Consider the following 22,920-nt stretch of genomic DNA (forward strand, 5'->3'; position numbering starts at 1 on the left):
ACTACTACGTAGGGGGTACAATAAGGCGGACGATCTAAAGAATTTCTCCTATTAGGAAGAACCTCAGGGCCACTCTCCATCACAGGGGAAGGAGAAGCCTCCGGATGGGTCCCTGAGCAAGTGACCTTTGTGGACCCATGTCCGGATGTCACAGGATGAGAGGCGCTGGAAACAGCAGGGATGCTTGTATAGGCATTATAGTGAACACGAATTGTGCTTTGTTGGAGGGTCCCTTATCTTGCTGTGATGGGGGAGGTTGCAAAACCACTAAAAGCTGTGGGAGCTGCATAGATGGGGGGGTGAGAGGAGGTGGGCTATCCCATTAGCGGGGGCATCCAGCATAACACCGGCACCAGGGCAAAGGATTATATGGGAGAGGGATGTGTTTACACAGGTGGAGTTTGCACAAGGCTCCCTATCCCTAAACTTTGCCAACAAACTATTATAATGTTAATGAGGTCCGACACCCTTAAGTTTAAAGAAGAAACAGCATCCTTAACAGATTTAAGTAAAACAACCAGGCTCTTAAGACCTTCTGGACAAGCTGGATCATCAACGGCAGAGGCTTGGTCAATATCCTGCTTCATATTTGTACAGGATGCACTAATTAGGTCAAAGGGGGCGAAAATAGGAGAAAGGAGGGATAATGGCTCCTCCTGAGGATCATGGTGAGGTGACGCCTCAGTCAGCAGGGGACCCAAGGCAATGACTGATGGGGGTGAGGGATGGGGGCCATAGCAGCATCTTTTGATCCAAACTTTAACGCCAAATCAGACACAGGACCTGCAGGGGCTTTGTCCCTAGGACAATTATTGGAGGCAGTATCTTTCCCTTTGTAAAACTTGGTGGTCTTAGATTTCCACTTCCTTGGGGCAGGCAAAGCAGGAACTGTTCTTCCGCCACTAATCATATCCTCCACTTCCACAATCAGTTCACCAATTACTTGAAGGGCGCAATTTCCAGCCGCATGGCGCCTAGCAGATGTGGAGTTTTTTCTAATCCGCAAGGAATTCTCTGGAGTTTCTGTTTTCCCATGTCGTGAAATAGGCCTCAGTTAGTAAACACTGACAAGGTCAAAACTCAGCCAGCGAACTAGTAGTCAGACAAGTGGGTAATTCAATAGGAACAAGAACAGACTAGAAATCAAGGCCTCAGAAAGCAGCCTTATCTGACATAGGAAGTCCCATGTCGCCTAAAAACAAAGCAAGGGGAGTGGCCCTGATGCCCTGCCTCTTCCTGGCGCTGACGGGTGCAGGACGGGCCTGCTTATGGCCCTTTCTTCGCCCAGGCAAGTCACGCGCAGCAGGACCTTTGATGGCACTATGTAGCGCTGGCAGGCTTCAGCACAGGTGAGGGTGATGACGTGGGCCGCCTTCTAGGGCCCTTTGTCTGCTGGGATGTGCAGTTCCCCGAGATACCGGTACTGCTGCTTCCCGCGCAGGGAGATCTCTGATGATGCTATAAAGCGCAGACAGGATTCAGCACAGGTGAGGGCAATGATTTGGGCCCTCTCCTAGGCCCCTTTGCCTGCTGGGATGAGTAGTCCCCCAAGATGTTGGTACTGAGTTTCCCATGGAGTAGTAGGGCTGCTCTCTGAAGCATCCTCACTGGTAGCAGTTCTGTGCAGTTCGGCTCATAGACCAAAAGAATCCACCAAATCTTAATAAGTCCTGCACAAAGCCCCTCATAAGGAAGTCTTTAAAGTACTGGAAATTTCAACATGGGAGCGTCTAGATGAGCATCCTATCCCAGGACCAGCCATCCCAGAAATACCTGGGTTGAAGAGTTCCTTAGTAGAACATCACACCTTTTCAAGAGTGTTAAAGGTACTCTCAAATGTTGTGAGTACCTTCACAAAGGGTTCCCCGAAGAGCCTCCCTTGACCAGCCAGGCCTCCCTCTGATACTGCTTGCGTACTTCCTCTGCCATCTTCATGATTTAGTAATATGGCCCATCATATATAATACTTTATCTTGGCATGCTCCCCAGGATCTATTGATCCCTTGATAATCTGGCAAGAAAACTAGACCTCTTTGCGTCAAGGTTTGCAGTCTACAACTTTGCCTCTCAACTAGGGTCTCTTGCACTCTTCTCTAAGCAGTTCTGCACTTCTTTTTGTGCTGGCTTCTGCATATGATACTGCACATATCTAGTAACCTTGACAGAAATACTCCACTTGGCTGGTTTCAGATGGTAAAGCTATTCCAACTCAAAGAGATTGTCCCCCATCTTCCAAGGAGTCATCTTCCTGGTATAATTCAGGCTGTTGGAGTCGATGTTGATTTCAAAAGACCTCTTGGCTTATAATGACTAAGGTGCTGGCTGTTTTACACAAAATTCTATATCACCATCACCATTGGTCGAGGCGGTGCCACACCACAGAAGGCCCACAAGACTCTCTAATAGCCAGTCTTTTCTCTTGTCCTGGGAAGATCATGGTTCTAATGATTTGTCCAGGTGGATAGCATTCCTTATCCTCAACACTCGCCTGCTGTCCAGTGTTTTTCTTGACTCTGATCTCATGAGCAAATTGTATGCAAGACTCAACAACTGTTTCCTCAAGGAAGTGAGGGGCAGTGGGCAAAAAAGGTACCCTTCTTCTTATCCAGAACTTCAAGACAGCAACCACCACCCTATGGATCGAATCATCTATGGCCTGAGAGAGGCATTTGAGTGCCAGAAGAGAATAAACATGTTCATCAACTCCAAAGCTTCATTAAGGCAAGTCTGACGGATTAGCATGATACACAAGTAAGATGTAAACTCTACAAAGAAAAAACCGACCCCGGCTAACGAGGGATGCTCTGAACGGAGTCGGTGAGGAGACAGACGCAGGTTGAGCTCTGACACAGGCATCTGAAACATGTTGGCTAAGACAAGTTCATGGAATAACCACAGCACTCTGCAGAAAGTAGCTTTAGGGCTTGGTATTCCAGCCAGTGCCATCATCTTGTACATACTGTACTGAAGATACCAAGAAAACAAAGATGATTATGCAGCATTTGTGGGAGAGGACGATATTGAAGTGGAGATAAAGGTACCACAGGATGCTGTGAAAACCATCATAGGACGTCAGGAAGCCATGATAAAACAATTGAGAAAAGAAACCGGCGCCCGCATTGATGTAGAAGACACAGAGGAGCCTGTAGGAGAGCGTGTGCTGCTCATCAGTGGCTATCCTGTCCAGGTGTGCAAAGCCAAAGCTGCAATACACCAGATCCTGGCTGAGAATGTCAAGGTGACCGAGAAGATTGACGTCCCACAGAGGGCTGTGGGTCGTATCATAGGTCGAGGTGGAGACACAGTGAAAAGCATTTGTAAGAGTTCAGGAGCTAAAATAGTTTGTGACCGTGAACCTGGAGACTGCAAGCTGGCCCTCACCAGGCTCATCATTGTGACGGGATCTCAAAAGGAAATGAAGTTGGCAAAGCGACTGATTGAAGAAAAGGTTCTGGAGGATGAGGAGTTCAAGAAGAAAGTAGCACAGTCTGCAGCTTCACGTTGCCAGCGCAAGCAGCCTATTGCTGTAAAGAAAGTGACAGACAGTATGGAAGAATGGGCATCAGCCGCAGCTACACACGTCACCAATGCTGCGGATGCTATCACAGCAGAAGAGTTCAAAGTACATGGAGACCAAGCAGGCCAAAGTAAAGCAATGCTTGTTCAGAAGAGACTAGATGCAGAGCAGATGAATGCTGGCGACTCTTGCAGTGCAAAAGTAGTTGTCACCACAGAAGATGTGCCCAAATTTGAAATCCCCAGCCCAGATCTTAGCTTCAAAGCAGATGAGCACCTCGAGGTTTATGTCTCAGCTTCTGAGAATCCCAATCACTTCTGGATCCAGTTCCTGGGCTCACGCTCCTTACAGCTTAACAAATTGACAAGCGACATGACATACCTATATGAACGTGAAGGCGATGCATTTTCTCTTCGGGATGTCCATGTGGGAGATATTGTTGCTGCAGTTTACACCTCCGATTAGTACTGGTATAGAGCAAAAGTTCTTGGATTATTGGAGAATGGAAATGTGGATCTCTTCTTTGTGGATTTTGGGGATAATGGAGAATCCCCGCTGGAGAAATTACGTGTTCTCAGGAGCGATTTTCTGGGCCTTCCATTTCAGGCCATAGAGTGCAGTCTTGCAGGTGTTGCGCCAAACGGTGAGGAGTGGTCTGAGGAAGCGTTGGATGAATTTGATCGGCTCACACACTGTGCTGAATGGAAACCACTGCTTGCAAAGATTTCCAGTTACACTCAGACTGGAACCTCCACTTGGCCACACATCAGCCTGTATGATAATATCAATGGAAAGGATCTGGATATTGGACACGAGCTAATTCGTCTGGGTTTTGCAGTTGAAGAACAAAATGAGGACAATAGTGCTGAGGATCAAGCTGATCAAATTGTGACTGAGATGCATACGGAATCGCTATAACAGCTACTGGAGGATGTCACAGGTTGCTCTCTGAGCGGTTCAATGGAGACCAAAAAAAGTCCAGAAGAAGCACTTACGTTATCCTGTCTAAGTCTATCAGATTGTTGCATCCAGTTGCTCAGATCTGATGTGGAAACTGAAGCTTACCCCCTGAATCAGACTTTTGCATCTGTTTTGGATGCTACAAAGATCTCCACACCATCTGACATCCTGCATGACTCCAATAGCCTAGCAGCGGGCATTAGCATGGTATCATTAGATGATGCAAAGGATTATGAGCAATTCAACTGGACTTCTGTGAGCAATGCTAAAAGTTCTATTGATACACCTGTCATGCCCGGTATAGAACCCTCAACTAAGACAACAGAAGTCCCCAGTAGTTGCACTGGCTCTTCTTGCCTAAGTCTGGACAGCTCAACATGTTCCCCAACAAGCTCAAGCCTGCTAGAGAGCAGCTTGGAGGACAGCAGTACCTATTCACCCTGGGGCTGTTTTTTTATTATTTGTCTTCAGAGGACTCTGTTTCCAGCTCTGTTTTTGACAGCGACTCCAAGTCTGGACTCAACTCTCGTCCAAGCATCATATCCATCAGTTCAATGGACAGTGACCAGGAAGATTCCTCAAGAGACACTGAGCGAGAGGGGGCCTCTGTCTCTGGAAGCGGGGATGACGTCATTCTCATTGAAGACGATTAATGCTGAACCCTGAACATAAAACAGCCATGCAAGAGGCAGACTTTCTGGACGAAGATCTCCAAATCAGCCTGTCTAGAACCGGTCTTTGGTTCTGTTTGACTTAATGACTGACATCACATGGGCGTCTGCAATAAAGCAGTCATTGTGGGGACTGATGGTCTGTTGCTTTTCACCAAAGGGACTGGGTTGTGACATTATCCTTGATGAACAGAAGTCAAAGGAAGGACTCTGCCAGTGATAGTCTTCCACAATGTGGCCTGTTAGTTATGTTCCTGTTCTGTACTCCTCTCAAGTCTGGTTTGGTTGTGGCATTTGACCAAGTGCAGGTGTCTGCACCAAGTGCAGACCCTGACTCACAAAACACTATTTTTTCATCGTTGTTGCTCAGCAATGAAGAATATTTAGATCAGGCTTGCCCTCTGCAGGCCCAAGTGATGATATAAATTATAAAAACGTACTAACTTTGTACCCTTGGCAAACCTTGTTTCTGTAACTGAATAGTTTAATTATTTACGTGAAAGAGTAAAGTTAACCTCATATAGCTTGACCCTCACGCCTCGTCATACACTGTAATCCACTTGTGCCCTCTTCTTTCCTAAAGGATTTAAACACCACATACATGTTGTCTAACTCAAGCTTTCTTTTATGCAAGTTGTCTAAATTAGCTGGAGGTGTTGGTTTATACAGAGTATCATTAATATGAGGCAATGTGGCCTCCTCTTTTACCCCAAAATGTTCAGCAAATTGCCTTTAATTTCTGATACTGCTGTGCAATCCATCACAATCCTAGTCTAGTAATACTCCTATTTTGGGGGCACATCTTGGCTATCATTGTCCTTCTCCCACACTGTGAACCTTTCAGAAGCACCTCCATCGCTTCTCCAATCTTTGGGAACATGTTAGTTACAGAGTGAAGTCATGGGCACGTTGGAGCAGTGACTGGAAACCAAGGTTTAAAGAACCAGAATAATTTGCACAGACCCAGCATTTTAAATGCTTACTGTTGCACTATTTACCCATTAACGTGTATGGTTTTACCTGAAATATCTCAGGACTTTGGTTTTTGTTAAACCCCTGCCATCATTGCATCTCTGCATTAGAATGCTTCCTGGTTAATTCTTGGTTTGTGCACCATGTTAGATGTGTGGTGCAATGTCTGTTTGCCATATGTTAGTTGCATGTGGTTCTTATTTCATTCCTGGAGTAAATAGGCACTTGTGAGAAACAGGGAGACATTCTAATATGCCAGTACCTCCATAAGGTCAGTGGTAGGGCCCAACAGAGTATTTAACATGCTGAGCTTTATCTTATTTGAATCTTGCAAAGAATGTCACTTTTCTTAATCGTCCCAATCCCTCGTGGCCTTCTGGAGGTACTGGCCTTCGAGGAATTCTGCTTATATCCCTGTAGGCTGTTTACGGTGATTTCAAATGTGCCATTACACTAGTTCTCTTCAACAATTAGTTTTATCATTGACCCCCTCAAGCCTTTTGATATTGATTCTGAAGTGCAGGTCTTTATTTTTTCAGATATTCATGATTTTTAAGCTAAACCTGCCTTTCCATCACTGAGCACCTCCACACTGGTGCTTTTGTTGTCAAGGATCCTTTCTCTAGCCTTTATTTATTACGTGTATTTATTTGCCCTAGGGCTGTAGTTCATGCGAATTGGAATTGAGGATCAGTTCATGTTAGAGTTTGTAGACTGACTATGTTTCGGTTTTCCACAAGTGGTAAACCATAAGATGTGGTTCTTGCCTAGAGATTTTGTTTAAAGTTTCAAGACTGTTTACAAAGAAAAAAAAAGAATAGAAATAACTCTATATACGTAAGAAAGAAATGTACCATTTTTTGTTACTGTTTAAATTGATTTAAAAAGTTTACTCTGTTTATTTGTTTGCAAAAAAAAAACAAAAAAAAAAGAAAAAACCGACCCCAGTTTCGGCCATTAGTGTACAATAAAATGGTCACCAAAGGAAAAAACGCCAGGCAATGGTAGAATGCAAACTCAGACAACCTACACCAATGTTTGCTGGGCAAACTCAAAAGGGAGGTGTTAACCTGATTGCACTTGTGCAGGAAACAGTATGGGCAGCATGATTGTGAGAAGCACAGATTAACGATGACCTAAAAAAATTGTTTTATCAAATCAGACGCACATGGAAGTCCCAAACAGCATTATGTTTCTGTACTTCCAGGGTGTGCTAACAAAATGGCTGTTGTGTTTGTGGAAGCAGAAGATGATCTGCTGCAAACAAATCGTGCTGTTCCCTCCGTAGCACTAGCTCGCTGTGTCCCACCACACATTCTGCACCCCAGCATTGAGATTGAGATGATACTAAAGTGGAAAGGAATGCAGTGTTGAGAACACTGGTCGCTGATGTGAAACACCACTGAATGGCTGAGGATTTAACTCAGCACTCCTGCGCTCTAGGACGCCAGGTTCCCAGGCATGTGCACGCCCTCGTAATCTATAGGGGGTGCAGAGCAGAGCTAACCCTTATGAAACAAAAACAAATCACTTGCAAGCAATTAATAGTACTAAAGATAATACAACATAAAGTTACAAGGAACAAAAAAACATCACTGTTTGTTGAACAGCATAGAAAGAGATGGAGGTAGAGGGTAAAATAAACTTCAATCAATCAATCAGTGACACTTATAAAGCGCGCTACATACCCGTAGGGTCTCAAGGCGCGCTGGGGGGGGGGGGGGGGGGGGGGGGGGTGCCGCTACTGCTCGAACAGCCAGGTCTTCAGCTTCTTCCTGAAGGAGAGGTGGTCTTGGGTCAGGCGCAGGTCGGACGGGAGGGAGTTCCAGGTCTTGGCGGCCAGGTAGGAGAAGGACCTTCCTCCTGTAGTCGCTCTTCGGATGCGGGGGACGGCGGCGAGGGCGTGGTTGGCTGATCGGAGGTGGCGTTTGGGAGCGTAGAAGTTGACTCGGCTGTTGAGGTAGCTCGGGCCTTGGTCGTGTAGGGCTTTGTGTGCGTGGGTGAGGAGGCGGAAGGTGATTCTCTTGTTGACGGGGAGCCAGTGAAGGTCTCTCAGATGTCCGGAGATGTGGCTGGATCGTGGGATGTCGAGGATGAGTCTGGCTGAGGCGTTTTGGATCCGCTGGAGTCTCTTCTGGAGCTTAGCGGTGGTCCCGGCGTAGAGGGCGTTGCCGTAGTCCAGTCGGCTGGTGACGAGGGCCTGGGTGACGGTCTTCCTGGTCTCTGTGGGGATCCACCAGAAGATCTTCCGTAGCATGCGTAGGATGTTGAAGCACGCCGAGGAGACGCTGTTGACTTGCCTGGTCATGGAGAGGGAGGAGTCCAGGATGAAGCCCAGGTTTCGTGCATGGTCTGTCGGTTTGGGTGCGGTGCCCAGGGCGGGAGGCCACCAGGAGTCGTCCCAGGCGGAGGGTGAGGAGCCCAGGATGAGGACCTCCGTCTTGTCCGAGTTCAGTTTCAGGCGGCTGGTCGTCATCCACTCGGCTACCTCTTTCATCCCTTCGTGCAGGTTGGCTCTGGCGGCGGCGGGGTCGTTGGTCAGGGAGAGGATCAGCTGGGTGTCGTCGGCGTAGGAGATTATGCTGAGGTGGTGTTTGCGTACGATGGCCGCGAGGGGGCTCATGTAGACGTTGAAGAGGGTGGGGCTCAGGGATGATCCTTGGGGGACGCCGCAGATGACTTCGGAGGCCTCTGACTTGTACGGTGGTAGGCGGACTCGCTGTGTTCTTCCGTCGAGGAAGGAGATGATCCATTCCAGCGCCTTGTCCTGGATTCCGATGTTGCTGAGGCGCCGTACTAGGGTGCGGTGGCAGACCGTGTCGAATGCCGCGGAGAGGTCTAGGAGGATGAGGGCCGCTGTTTCTCCATTGTCCATCAGGGCTCGGATGTCATCGGTGGCGGCGATGAGGGCGGTCTCGGTGCTGTGTTTGGCTCGGAAGCCGGACTGTGAGGGGTCGAGGGATCCGTTCGTCTCGAGGAAGGCGGCCATCTGCTTGTTGACGGTCTTCTCGATGACTTTGGCTGGAAACGGGAGAAGCGAGATGGGGCGGTAATTCTTGAGGTCGGTGGGGTCCGCTGTTGGTTTCTTGAGTAGAGCGCTGAGTTCGGCGTGTTTCCAGCTTTCAGGGAAGATGGCGGTGTCGAAGGAGGTGTTGATGATGTCTCGCAGGTGGGGTGCGATGACAGCGTCGGCCTTGTTGAAGACGTGGTGAGGGCAGGGGTCGGTCGGTGATCCGGAGTGGATGGAGTTCATCGTGCGGATGGTGTCTTCGGTGCTGATCGGGGTCCAGGCGTGGAGGGTGGTGGTGGGGGGGGGTGGCTGGTCGGTCGTGGTGTGCGTTGGTTGGTTGTTGAAACTGCTGTGTATGTCCGTGATCTTGTTGTGGAAGTATGAGGCGAGGGAGTTGCAGAGGTCTTGCGATGGGGTGATGTCGTTGTTTCCTGCGCTGGGGTTGGAAAGCTCTTTCACGATGTTGAAGAGTTCCTTGCAGTTGTGTGCGTTGTTGTCCAACCGGTCCTTGAATTTACTTTATTCTGGAACCAGGTTATTTATTATTATTATTTATTATTATGGTCATTTTTCCCTAGAGACTTTGGCTCAGGCCGCTATAGGCATTTATCAAATTGATATGTTGCTGTAGGGAATACGTAATCTCGTCTCTGGGCGCTGAGAGAAAATTAGATGAGTCTGGGTTATGTAATCTAAAAATTTAGAAAGGAGTTTTTGCCTGGCCCATTAGGTAAGCGAGGAGTATATGTGAATAATGGCTTACTTAAATTCTGAATATGTTGTTGCTTTCTTTCTGAACTAAGTGCTTGGAATTCTGTGTTGAGAAGAGATGGTGGGTGGAGAGCAACTATTTCAGGCATTAGTTTACTTGAGGTACGCACACAAAGATAAACAGAAAGAAAAATAGGGACTTCTATGGTATGGTCCTAAGCATTCACAGCCCCTTTCCACAGTTCAGCTAAGGGAAGTAGGTCAGTGCAAATTTTTAATTCTGTGAAATCAGTAATCCAAAGCGTAAGCATGAGGAAATTAACTGTTAAAAGAAATGGGTGGGCTGGAAACGTCAGGTCACTGGAAAATAATCAACATCGTACAGCCGGAGAGTAAAGCAAGAATCAAAGGCTTGGGTAAAAAAAGTCTCAATTTCTTCATACCAAGAAAGTGGACTGAGGTACATTACCTAGCAGGCGTGCTCTCGAGTATATATACACACACGCACAACACACACACCCCTACATACAAATACCATATTTCCCTATTTTTTTTTAAAAAGTGGACAGAAATATCTTTCAGAACTTATAACTCATGGTAACAGACATCCCAACAGTCAGAAGGAAGGGAGAGTGAACAAAGGAGTGATGACGTATTTGTTCAGGTGAAAAGCACATTTTCAAAAAAAGTTTGAATGGATTAGTAACTCTAGATCCTATGAAAGGTAGATGCATTAACAAAGTCATCAGCATATTAGCAAAGGAGTTGGCTATATGGATCATAGAGACTTGATTTACCTAGGCAATTAATCTGCAGTTCTTTGGTCTGCGCATTTTCCAGTGTGGCTAGGAAGATGCCACACAATCTCTCTGTAAAGTGCGGGGAGAGCTTCTCAGCTATGTTAGGCGAGCAATACAACTTGCCATAGAGATAACAGACAGCTGCTTTCACACCCTCATTGGGGTATACCAAGCCCATTGGCAGATGTTCTAGCAGGTTACCTGTAGTGAGGAAAAATAGAAACAGCTGCTAGATGGGTATGAAATGGTGACACAAAATATATAACACTATACACATGGCACAAAGAAACAAAAAAACAGTTGACCACCTCCTGTCCCGATATAGTTGTTTTGCTTGATGAAGCAGAATCATGAACTGTATACCTCAACTGCTCTCCAATAAACAAATACGTTTTCATGAACATAGGTAATAAGAGGGTCACATTTTATTAAAAAGAAAAACTGCTTACTTTAATTCTTATTCTATAGCACTGGATCTTTCATAGATTCACATGCTTTAACCCTCTCAATGTCAAACTGGGAGTCCCACAGAAGTACGGAAATACAACGCTATATTTAGCATGGAAGGCAACATTAATAACATACATATCTCTAGAAAAGACACAAACTTCAGTCAGATGAAAGCAGGGTAAACACCACTCAATGGAGGATCTCCCATACCTCATATTTCAACTGCACTTAATGTGTGAAGTGAATCATGTGAGCTCTGCTTAGTCTATTACAGATAAATATATCCACTGCATATATTTGTTTTAAATTCCATTGCTATCACATCTGGAGGCTGCTTCCGGCCTCCAGTTGGTCGTTTTAGGAGAATGGATAGAACATGTCTGATTCTTTCAAGAAAAGCCTTCTTTGACGTTGTGGGGCCCGAGACAGGCCAAGTCTCCATACTGAGGATCCCCTTAAGTGAATTTATTGTCCGGACCTGTCTGACAAGACAAAGGATTACAAGATGTATGAGACCTTTTAAACTAACACCCTAACGGACAGAGATGGTACCATTTTATTGTGGCTACAAACAAACACCAAGTCAAATATACCCCCTTGTCAGACCCCTTCAGCAGTTACTGGGCTCAACCGTGAGGGTTGAGTATTTTTCCTCCTGATGCCCCAGGGCCCATTCTACTATGGTTTCTGAGCAACTGGGCCAAGTACTACTTCCACACTTGACTCTCTGAAGTAACGTGGTAAAGCTGTCTAAAGCTCCCTTAGTGAGGAGGTGTGGATACAGGGGAATGAACACTGGCTCAAAACTCACAATGTGTGGAGCAGCAGCAATAAATCTTTGTCCAGCCAAATACTCACTTTTATGAAAAAAGATAAGTATTTTATTTCTACAGCCATCCACACAAAGGAAAAATATGACATTCACAAACAACTACACAATCAACCTAAGGTTAGGGTTCTGGTCCCACACACTCCTCGCTTCTAGCGGTAGTGGTTATTCCAGACTCACTATAAGCAACATTCCGGGTAAGCCTCACTAGTAGTCCAAGTCTGAACAGTCTACTATGACTCTAATTTCAAAGTCGACAGTGTTCGAACGCTGCAGAGCTAATTAGCAGGAAGTTCCCCATGGGCCGATTGGCCCTAAATCTGTTTACATGCACCTCGCAGGATCGGAGCAACCAGAGTTCCTGAGCACACCCTTTCCACAGACGCAGCAGCAGCTGATTCAGGTAAGTTAGCTTCACACAGCCCAAGCAGGTTGAACTAATCAGTCGGAGAGTCCTCACACGTGGTCGCTGCTCCGCAGCAACCGCAGATTCTCTACAGCTCCTCTTTGCAGGGTAAGTCTCTGGTTCCTCCTGCAGAGGGAGGCGGGGTGTTTATACAAAGCCCCTAGTGCGAATTCTTCCTCCCAGAAAGGTTCACAGGGTCCCACAGCAGCCTCACTCCTCTCAGCGACAACTCCGACCAGGTCACCTCTAGCACACCAGGTCACTGTATCTTCATGGTACACAGGCTCTGGCCCGATCAGCATGGCACTGCCGCAGAATTTACTGGCTTACGAGATCGCAGCCCAGTACTGCACATGTGCTACTGCCATTACCACGCTGCAGTCTTCTCACAGTAGACCCTCGTGGCATGCTGGGGTCCCGACTCCCCACTATGCATGGGGTCTGAGACAATCAGCGCTCAATTCACAGCAGCATACGATGGTCGCTTACTGCTGTTTGCACACAGCAATGACCCGTTCAAAGCATCAGCGATCTTATCACAGCTTGCAAAGGGAGTCCAATCAATAGGGCTATCCCCACTGGTCTTTGCTCCCTCCAGCGCTCTACTCTTCCTGAGAGAGCACAAAGGTCTTGGCAAACAGGCAAGTGCTGGTTCTCTAGGCTCCAGGGCAGGTGTTCTTGGATTCCAAGGGTGATGTCCACTTACCCAGCAGGGAGCTCCTAGTCTTGGTCACAAGCAGAAGTATTGCAGAGCTTAATAGCGTACTCTCCTCACAGAGCACGTCTGGCTGCTGGGCAGGAGAAAATTATTGGGGTCTCAAACTCCCCTTCCAGTCCATTCCCAGACACCAAATGTGATTTAGAGTCGGAGGGTTCTGCTTCTTTTGAAGTGACCACTTCTCTGCTCTCCTCTTCCTCTTCAAGGTAGTCTGTCAAAGCAACGGGACTCCAAAGCTGGTATCTTTACAATACAGACCTGTGGCTAGAGTTCACAGTGGATGTCAGCCACAGTGATATGTGTATCAAAAGGTTAGCCCAGGGCCCCGGCCCTACTCTTTACGATTCTTGTATGAGCCCCATCTCCTTCCTGAAATGTACCAAGACCTCTTCCTTGTGACCTCTTAATAAATCAAAGGGCACACTTTGTAGTGTACAGGGGAAGCCTGGTTCTCCCCTCTCCAGTGTGCCTCGCACCCAACTTACAGGAATGCAGCAATACACAAATCTGTCTGAGTGAATTCTCTTCCTCCTCTCTATGTTTCACTATGCACACCAGCGTCCCATAAGTCTGCAGTGATTGTACCATCCACAGGCACACATACACCCAGTGCATGTATACAACCTACACACACTGCACCTCACTGTATCCTTCATGAACTGTATCAGTCACAGGCACATATACACCTAGCACATGCACTTACCATGCATGCACTGCTAAGTACTGCATTCTCCCATTATTATACCCCTTCCAGGCACACATAAACCCAGCGCAGATACACCACTCATGCGCTGCGCAGCGCTAAACATCAAATGAAGGTTGAGCTAAACACACAGCAGCGGAACTTGAAAAGGATTGAGCTTGTAGACCTTACTCCAATGACACAGGTTGGAGGAGACTCCTGCTGATCACAACATGGTTCTGATGCTACAACGGCGCTCATCCTGCTGAATGCCCGGTTTGCCATATGTGATATCACCTGGGGATGATATCACATATGGCAAAAAAAGCCCCCAAAATGTGTCATTTGGAGCAGAGAAGAGTCACCAAATTCTCTCTAGAGGAGACTCCGTGAACTTCAAGAGAGCCACTTAAGACTATAACTAACGAGGTTGACAGATAAACTGCCAGGGAACAAAGTCTATCATCTAAGGTGATAACCCAGACAGACCCAGTTCAGAACCTCTAATGTCATTGAAGAAAAATCCTCTAAAATGGATATGAAAGTTGACTAAAATGCTGTCAACACCACCACTGGCAAAGACAGAATCAGTAACTTCAATTGAGTATGGTTGAAAACTTCAATACAGTTGACATAACACAGATTAAGTCCCAGTCGAAGATACCAACCCAGTCTGATGACCTCGTGGTTGACGACACCATTGTTGATGAAACCCTGGCCGATGAAGGCCCTGTTAATGGCACGATCAACAACTGTGCTATTGGAAAAATATATCTCAACAAAGCAACCAGTAAATACTTGAAAATTTGCGCCTTCTTATAAAGAAATCCCAACTCCTCTGATATTCAAATACAGGGACCCAGATGATGATTATCAAAAATGGAAGACTAATTAATTGCCCAAGCAGAGTGGTGGACGAGGATTCAGTGTTCTCTACCAGAAGTACGAAGAACATCAGGTTGACGAAAGGCAGCATTATGACTTCACTCATATGGAGAGGACATCAACATCTAGAGAGAACCAAGGTTCAAGCAACCTCTAACAAATTTCTGGCCAATTGCTAAGGCAAGGTGTTAGGAACCATCAAATAGTATACCCAGACACCAACCTCCTGGGCCACCATCACCACCTCAACTGCAAACACAAACTTCTACTTCTTCACCAGCACAGAGTCCTATGAGTCTTCCATCACACTCCCCATGTCAGTTTCTAGCGCCCAGGTTGACGAAAGGTGGCATTATGACTTGACTCATATGGAGAGGACATCAACATCTAGAGAGAACCAAGGTTCAAGCAACCTCTAACAAATTTCTGGCCAATTGCAAAGGCAATGTGTTAAGAACCATCAAATAGTATACCCAGCCACCAACCTCCCGGGCCACCATCACCACCTCAACTGCAAACACAAGCGTCTACTTCTTCACCAGCACAGAGTCCTATGAGACTCAAAGTATCACACTCCCCATGTCAGTTTCTAGGGCCCAAGTTACCTACAGCTTTGGCACATAGTGACAGATACTCAGATGATGAACAGTAAGAAGGAGAAGAAATATATGACTAAACTCTAATGTGGTACTGAGTGGGATAACATTGTACAAACATCTGGGACAGCTACATCATCTCCAACAGGCTTATCATTGGCAGACATTGGATGCTTTCATGTCTTAATAGAGAGAGCTTACAAAATATATGATTTGCTTATTCCCAGGAAGGACAAGATATTGCTTTTCTATATCATTTCAAGGGGCCTACATGTAAAACTGTGGGTCTGATACCGATCATTGATCAACTCTTCAGAGAAGGTCTCGAAGTAAAGCAGAATTCGGCAATGGTGGCAGCAATTATACAACAACCTGATAAGAAATTAAAGGCATTTGAGAACAACCCTCAATGGTTTGTTGGTCATTCATAGCAGACCCTGCAAAAATGAAGGTTGTACAAAGGAGATTGAGGAACCAACAGTCACCGCACAACACCATGAACAAAGAAGGAAGATGGTTGGACCACAGCAGTAAAGGAGTATCTGCCATGGCTGCAACTTCCAAAAGAATGGCCAACGTAATGAAAATTCTAGCTGGATACAACAGACCGGTCTAGTGGAACATTTAGTATTTCCTAGATTTGTTTCCTGATGGCAAACAAGCAAAAGCATTCCTGCATGAAGTTGAGAGGACCTCCTAAGCGATAATAAAAATCAGAAAAGGAAGAAGCATTGACAGGGTTCAGGCAATTGTGTGGGTCTGCAGTGTTGTACGAAAGTCTGGCTATGTTCCACATTGTTTAGACCAAAAGTTGGATGTAGAATTCTCAATATGACTTCTGTTGGAGAAGAATCCTTGCAAATAAGAAGACCAAGCTCTCCAATTCATAACGTCTGCAAGCAGCCATTCTGTGGCACCCAAGTTAAAGGCCAGACATTGCATAGAGGGGAACTTCAAGCATATGGACACCAAGCGTATCAGATACCACAACATACTTATCCCCAACAGAACTCCCAACTGCAATACAGGGCCCCACCTGCAGTGGCCTATTAGAAGTAACCAACGTGTCAGAAAGGTGGTAATCAATTCCAATTGCAAGACAACTCCAGAAGACACTGACTGTTTTCAGGTTCTGGCCCCAGCACATCATCAACAGGGATCAGTGTTTGGGCATGTGGAATCAGCTTTCTACAAAGAATGGAGCACCATCACAAAGGACCAGAGGGTCCTAGATTTAGGGAAGTACTCTAGACATACTCTATAGTTCCTCCAGGTCATTGCCTTCCCAACCTCACAAAACTTGTGAATACCCTTATGTCTGATTTTGTTTAAATTTAAATTACTTTCATTTCAGACTAATAGGATTAAGTACAATAATTTTAGATTCCATAATTTCATTTTTTTAAATAAATACTTAAATCAATGCCCTTATCTTCTTTTTTAAATGTATAAATATTCTAGACTATCCCTATCCCTGTATGCATGTAAATTGTATTTCTATAGTACAAACCTAGCCAAAAGGCAGCAGAGCATTGTACACTGTCAAAGACAAGCATAAATCAACAAAGTAGCGAGGAAGCAGGGTTGTGGATGCTAATGCATTATTCTTTAAAGATGCGAGTTTTCAATTAATTTCTAGATTGGAGCAATATTCGGGCTGTCTTGATGTATTAGGGATGTTGTTCCAGATCCTGGGTGTATATCTGCGAGAGTGCCGAGATCCACCAGAGATGACGAGCTTGTCTCCAAGAGAAGGTAAATGATGCAGCTGGCTTTGAAGCTGATGCAGGCTGGCAAGAGCAACTAATGGAATAGACGGGGTAATACGATCATATGTTTCAGGACTTGGGTGAATGTAAAGCACCCTATATGAGATAGATAGATAGATAGATAGATAGATAGATAGATAGATAGATAGATAGATAGATAGATAGATAGATAGATAGATAGATAGATAGATAGATAAGATAAGATAAAAACATAGGTAAAGTGCAGTTCTGTGTCAGGAACAGAGGTGAGGATTGTGCTTAAACACCCTTCACTTTCTTCCATAACACAAAACTAACTTTCCCAGCAGTGCTCAGGAAAAGGCAGAATGCAAAATACAACCAAAGTCCATGACATAATTCTTATCTTGCACCGTCACATCCTGATTTTCCTCTTTTCTGGTTGCTCCTGCAGCTGTCAGAGAAGTCTCTGTTGATTTCCTATTGTATTCTGCTATTTACAGTTAGTGAAGGTGTTACATTGATTTTGCCTTCTTCGGTTTCTACTGAATGACTTGTCTCTTGTAGATGAGGCACGCGGAAACACTCATCGCGCCCCTGTAGTTCAATTGCACGGGGTGCCATTTTTAGTCTGGCCCTCCGACTGCAAGGGGTGCAAAGCCAGGCACACGCTCAGTCAAATGCTCTACTCCTGATTGGCGGCGTATTTTCTATGTACCACGTCCGCTCAGCAGAGAAAGCGTGTCAGGCTGTGGAGCCACTAGAGCCCCGCCTTGCTGCCTGGAGTCTGATGCCCACGGATGTCTGTAATCCAGCATGAGTTATTATAAATTTCATTCATTTATTGGGGACACCAACCAAGGCCTCGATCTTTGTGTGCATCATACCCTTGTGCACTGCCCTCTATTGAGCCCATCTTGGTCTCCCATTAGACAGCTGGTCACCCAGCCCCATCAAACATTTAAAAATGTATAAATCTGATACCTCCTACATGGAGGAAGAATCTGTTGCATTCCTGCCTCGGGATATAGACTTTACTGAAGTGGTGGACACCTCAATAAATAGGGTGGTCACTGCAGACACAAAGTAGGAATCTAGCAGATGTGGCTGGGGCACACAACGTGGTGGTTTCTCCATAGGCAGAAATGGGGATTTCAAGGACTTCTACTGCACATAAATTGCCCCGAGCTAGTGGCAGGCTATTTCTCAGTTCAGTGTTAGAACAAGTATCAAGCTCAATGCTGTGTTTCTTCCGGGCATATCAAACAATGTGCAGATTGGCAATCCAGGCATTTTCAGGACAAAACTCAGTGGAAGCGGAACCCCGTCACATTTGACAAAATCTCAGACAGATGGGGCCACTTCACAAAGGCCCACTTTGGATCTCAACTGGACATGCAGCCCAACAATACTTCAGTTGGAGAGCAGACCTGGAGGCGTCGCCAACAATTCAATTTATTTTATTATGTTTTGGCTCTCAAAAGAGGGCCACATAAAGTATACAATATAAAAACAACGAAACAAATACATGACAAAATTATGACATTTGAGGGACAGGGTAAAGTACAGAACAAACATGCGAGAACAGTCAAAATATCTCCAGAGACATATTAATAAATAGCTAAAAAACCTTTAAAAAAGTTAAAAATATGGAAACAGAACATTTCATTGGGAGGGCAATAAAGTGCATGAAGAAAGCCATTCAAAGTGACAATGCCAAGGCGGAGACAGATAACTTTTAACCATCTGGAGCGCAATTTACGGAGCGCGGGGCAAATCAGTAAAACATGCATACAGTCCTGGGTGCTCAATTTACATAAATTGCACAAAGCAGAGGAGCCATACCATTTGGATAACAGTAGATTTAAAGGGATTAAGTTGTAACGTAGGAGGAACCAAAATCTACGAATACCATGCGGTAGGTTCCATATAACATAAGGTTGTGGCAACTTCATCACATAGGAGTTAAGGAGAAGGTCTACATTCCTTTTCTCACAAATTAACTTTTTATCAGAGTGAAAACATAGATCCCACGAAGCTTCCTTTAAAACGAGTTTTAACTGTAAGGGAGAGTACATAAACAAGGCGTTTTCATCTAACTTTAGAAGGGTTACCGCCCTTCTAAAATTACTTACAAGTTTAGAAAACTCTTTAAAATTACCCAATAGTTCACTTCTGAGGAGAGCTCGCATAGTCCCTACTCCCGCTCTAGCCAAACAGGCCACCCATCTTACTAGGGCACATAATCCCTGTACCCAGCTGCTCCTGAGTCCAAAGTCGAGCCTGCAGGCGGCCAAAGAGCACGCAGTATTTAGGGAAGATAGAGATCTTAGGAGTTTCCCCTCAAGCTTATGGCAAAAGTCCCAGTTTTTCACCTCTATGAGTTCAATACCATACAAAATTGTTGCGGGAATTTTTGATCTATAGACTTCCAATAAGCTCGAGAAGTGCCTTTTTCCGGTTGCCAGGTATAGAGAGTTTAAACCTTTGCCATGGGCAAGAGCTTTGCGTGAACAATGCTCTATATGGAGCCTCTCACTCAAGTTAGCCGTGATGATTTTTCCCAGAAAGGTATAGGAATTTACAACCTCCAGTTTTTGGCCCCCAATAAACCAACCAAAACCTACAGATCGGCACTTCTTCTTACCGGCTATGCACATAACTTTACTTTTGGTAATATTGATTAGGCATGGGCGGAAAATCCGTTCCGCTCGCGGATTTTGCGGATTTTCGGGAAATCCGCAATCCGCGAGATTCGCGAATCTCCCGCAAAATCCGCAAATCCGCGAGCAGCGGATTTTGCTCGCACTGCTCGCACTGTTCGCGTGAGTTCGCGCCCCGCGAATAAGTGCAAAATTGCAGAAATACGATCTTAGCAAAACTGAAAGTAACTACTTACCAGGTTCAAAAGTTCAGGCTCATCATTAGTAGCCATTTCCTGTAGTGCTTCCTGAGGGGCCCCTCCAGAGTTCAGTTGCCAGTTGAAACTATTATGTGACCCTGCTCTGAACCTCAGAATAGTTACACATATGCCACAAAGGTCCTGAATTACAGCTAAGGGAGACAAGCAGGAGCCAGGCTGGAAGTTAAAATCCATTAATCAGCCCCTAATTCATTATTGTCAGTTGGGGCAGGGCAGGTGTTGTAACTAATTTTGCAACAATGAAAGCACTTAGCAAGTGCAAAAGATCACTAATCAGGGCGCACTAAGGAAGCAGGTGCCAGCTAAAAAAATATTCTGTGACACATTAATCAGCCCCAAATTAATTCAGGTCACTTGAGGCAGGGAAGGTGTGCTTTGCTTTGCCGAAAATAATGTACACTGGACAACCAGAGGGTGTGGTGATGAAACAGAGGGTGGCATGGGTGGGCCAGAGGGTGGCATGAGTAGTCAGAGAGTGGCAGTGGTGACAGAGAGTGGCAGTGATGAAGAAGAGTGTCCCAAACAGGCTGGACACGTAGAAACAACAAGTTCGCAAAACTTGCGACCCGACAGGTAAGTTCGCAAATTGCGAAATTGTAAAAACCCTCGCGAACTGGCAGAAACACGGGCGAACACAAAAAAAAAAAAATCCGCACATTCGCGGGAATTCGCGGATTTTGCGGATTGCGAATCCGCAAATCCGCAAAATTCGCGAACGCGAGATCCGCAAAATTCGCTCATCTCTAATATTGATCTTCATGCAATGGCCTGCTGCAAAGGCGTGAAGAGCATGAAGCCGATTCGCAAGACCTTTAGGGGTCAAGTCCAAAATAAGGACATCATCGGCGTACATCAGGCAGGATATAGGGGTCCCCCCCACCACCGGGGCAATGCCCTCACTGGCAGACAAGGCGGCGGGTAGGTCTGCCGTGTATAAGGAGAACAAAAGGGGAGCCAATAAACAGCCTTGTTTAAGGCCATTCAAAGATGGAATTTGGAAAGATAGCCCCCTTTCGCCCCCCAGCAAGACCCTACACCAGGTCTCTGTATGGAGAGACCGAACCAGCTCCAACAGATAGGTTGGGGCACCAAGCGCTGCCAATTTTCTCCACATCGTTCCACGATCTACTTTGTCGAACGCTGTGGAGAAATCAATAAAGGCGGCATACACTACCCCTCCTCTCACCTGGACATATTTATCTGTGACCACATGGAGAGCGGTGAGGTTGTCCAGCGTACCGTGGTCCCTACGGAAGCCGGTCTGTTCAAATGGTAAGATGTTGTTCTCCTCGACCCAATCGGAAAGGGAATTTAGAAGACATTTAGCAAAGACCTTTCCAATGGAGTCGAGGAGAGCAATCAGACGGTAATTGCTGGGGCTATCCCTGGTTCCCTTCTTGAAAATGGGGACCAAGATACTTCCCCTCCAGGAGGCAGGTACCGTTTTGGACAAAAAGCAGGCTTTATACAGAGGATACAGGATTTTACTCCACCTTAAAGGGTCCTGTTTTAGGCCCGTCATGGGGAGTTCATCCGGGCCCATTGCCCCAGAGGCACGCATGTTTTTTATAGCCATCTCATTTTCTTCTTCTGTGGGGTAGTTAATGAGACCTTCAGGTGTAGCATCTATAGCAATATCATCACCTGTAATCCCGTTCCCTGCATAAAGATCCCGGATATAAGTAATCCATACCTCTTCCGCTATAGGGATGGGAGAGGGACTTAGTCTAGTACCGCACCCCTTCCCAATTATTGCCCAGAAATCTCTGATCCTACCATGGACAACAGATTCCCTCAAATTGATCCAAAAGTTGTCCTCCCTTTCCTTTTTCATTTTTTGCTTAAGTCTGCATCTCTTTCTTTTTAACCTGGACATTTCTTTTTCACGTTCCAAGACTCTATCTAGATATTGTTCACGGACTAGTTTATTTATTTCCTTATTCAGGATACGCAGTATACTAGGGACCACTACCCCTTTTCTAGGGCGAGAGGTTTTTTTGGCATAAAGAATGATGTTTCGCATAAATTCTTCAAAATAAACTATTTAATTCCCACGCCACTCATTTAATACTATTAGGGTATCAGACAAGAAATCCTGTACCCCGTTAATAGCGGAAGGATTCCAGAAACACCTTCCAGAGGAAGCGTGGAAAACAGCATCACTGCCATTGAGAGACCAAGACGCAGTGGTCATGGTATTTAAAGAAATGGTTATAAACAATATGCTATGGTCACTAAGGGAGGTGGGTATAATCTTAAGGTCCTGAATATAAGGAAACAAACCATAGTCTGTGATTGCATAATCCAAGATAGAAGACCCAAAAGGAGATTTGTGAGTAAATTTAGCAGGCACGTCAGACGGAAATCTCCCGTTTAGTATGAGACCGTCAACTGCCGCTAGTTCTTTTAGCAAAATCTTCCCTCTTTTATTAGTGACTAACTTATCAGGGAAGAGTGTTTGGGGAACAAAATGCGCCTCTTCTTTAGCTTTATTCCTAAAAAGTTTCAGACTAACATTGGAGATTTTGCAGTTCAAGTCTCCTACAAGCAAAATTTCCGGAGGGGGTGGGACATTTTTAATTTGATCAATATATCGGAATACCTGCTTCAGAATAACATTAAAACACTCTTCTGGAGGGATATACACATTAAGGATTACAATAGGTGACTTTATACCGTTATGAAACAGATTTTCAATGGTTATAGCGTGGAAAAGTTTACTTGGGTCGATATAATGGGAGAATCTCCATTGCAATTTATTTGATAGTAAGCAAGCGATTCCCCCCCTAGCATGACCTTTCTTGGAAGGAGCAGCGGGCACTTCCAAGACATAGAAATCCTTTGATGCCTCTAGCATATTAATGCACCAAGTTTCCTGAATACACATCACGTTAGCACCTAGAGAAAATAAGAAATCAAATTTCTCTGGACTACTGTGGATCCCTGCCGCATTCCAAGAAATAATTTTTAGTGAGGTGTTAAAGATGATGAAACAATTTGGTATTATCTTTTGTTTTTGTAGATAAGGCACTATGCAGCCAATTCCACCGGTTGTTGTCCTCT

At 45.4% G+C, this 22,920-nt stretch overlaps 1 protein-coding gene and 1 pseudogene across 1 annotated transcript in view; one reads left to right on the plus strand and one right to left on the minus strand.

Annotated features, from left to right (window-relative positions):
• MEI1 (meiotic double-stranded break formation protein 1) overlaps positions 1 to 22,920 on the minus strand; it is a 3,731,473-nt gene that overhangs the window by 3,108,227 nt on the left and 600,326 nt on the right. The window contains exon 6 of the mRNA XM_086963480.1: positions 10,639 to 10,842. Within this exon, the coding sequence (XP_086819606.1) occupies positions 10,639 to 10,842 (204 nt within the window). The remainder of the gene's footprint in view (positions 1 to 10,638; positions 10,843 to 22,920) is intronic.
• Positions 2,811 to 5,130, plus strand: LOC147748651 (tudor and KH domain-containing protein-like; annotated as a pseudogene).

The sequence above is a fragment of the Lissotriton vulgaris genome, chromosome 1_1 (assembly GCF_964263255.1).
Source record: "Lissotriton vulgaris chromosome 1_1, aLisVul1.2, whole genome shotgun sequence".
NCBI classification, from domain to species: Eukaryota; Metazoa; Chordata; class Amphibia; order Caudata; family Salamandridae; genus Lissotriton; species Lissotriton vulgaris.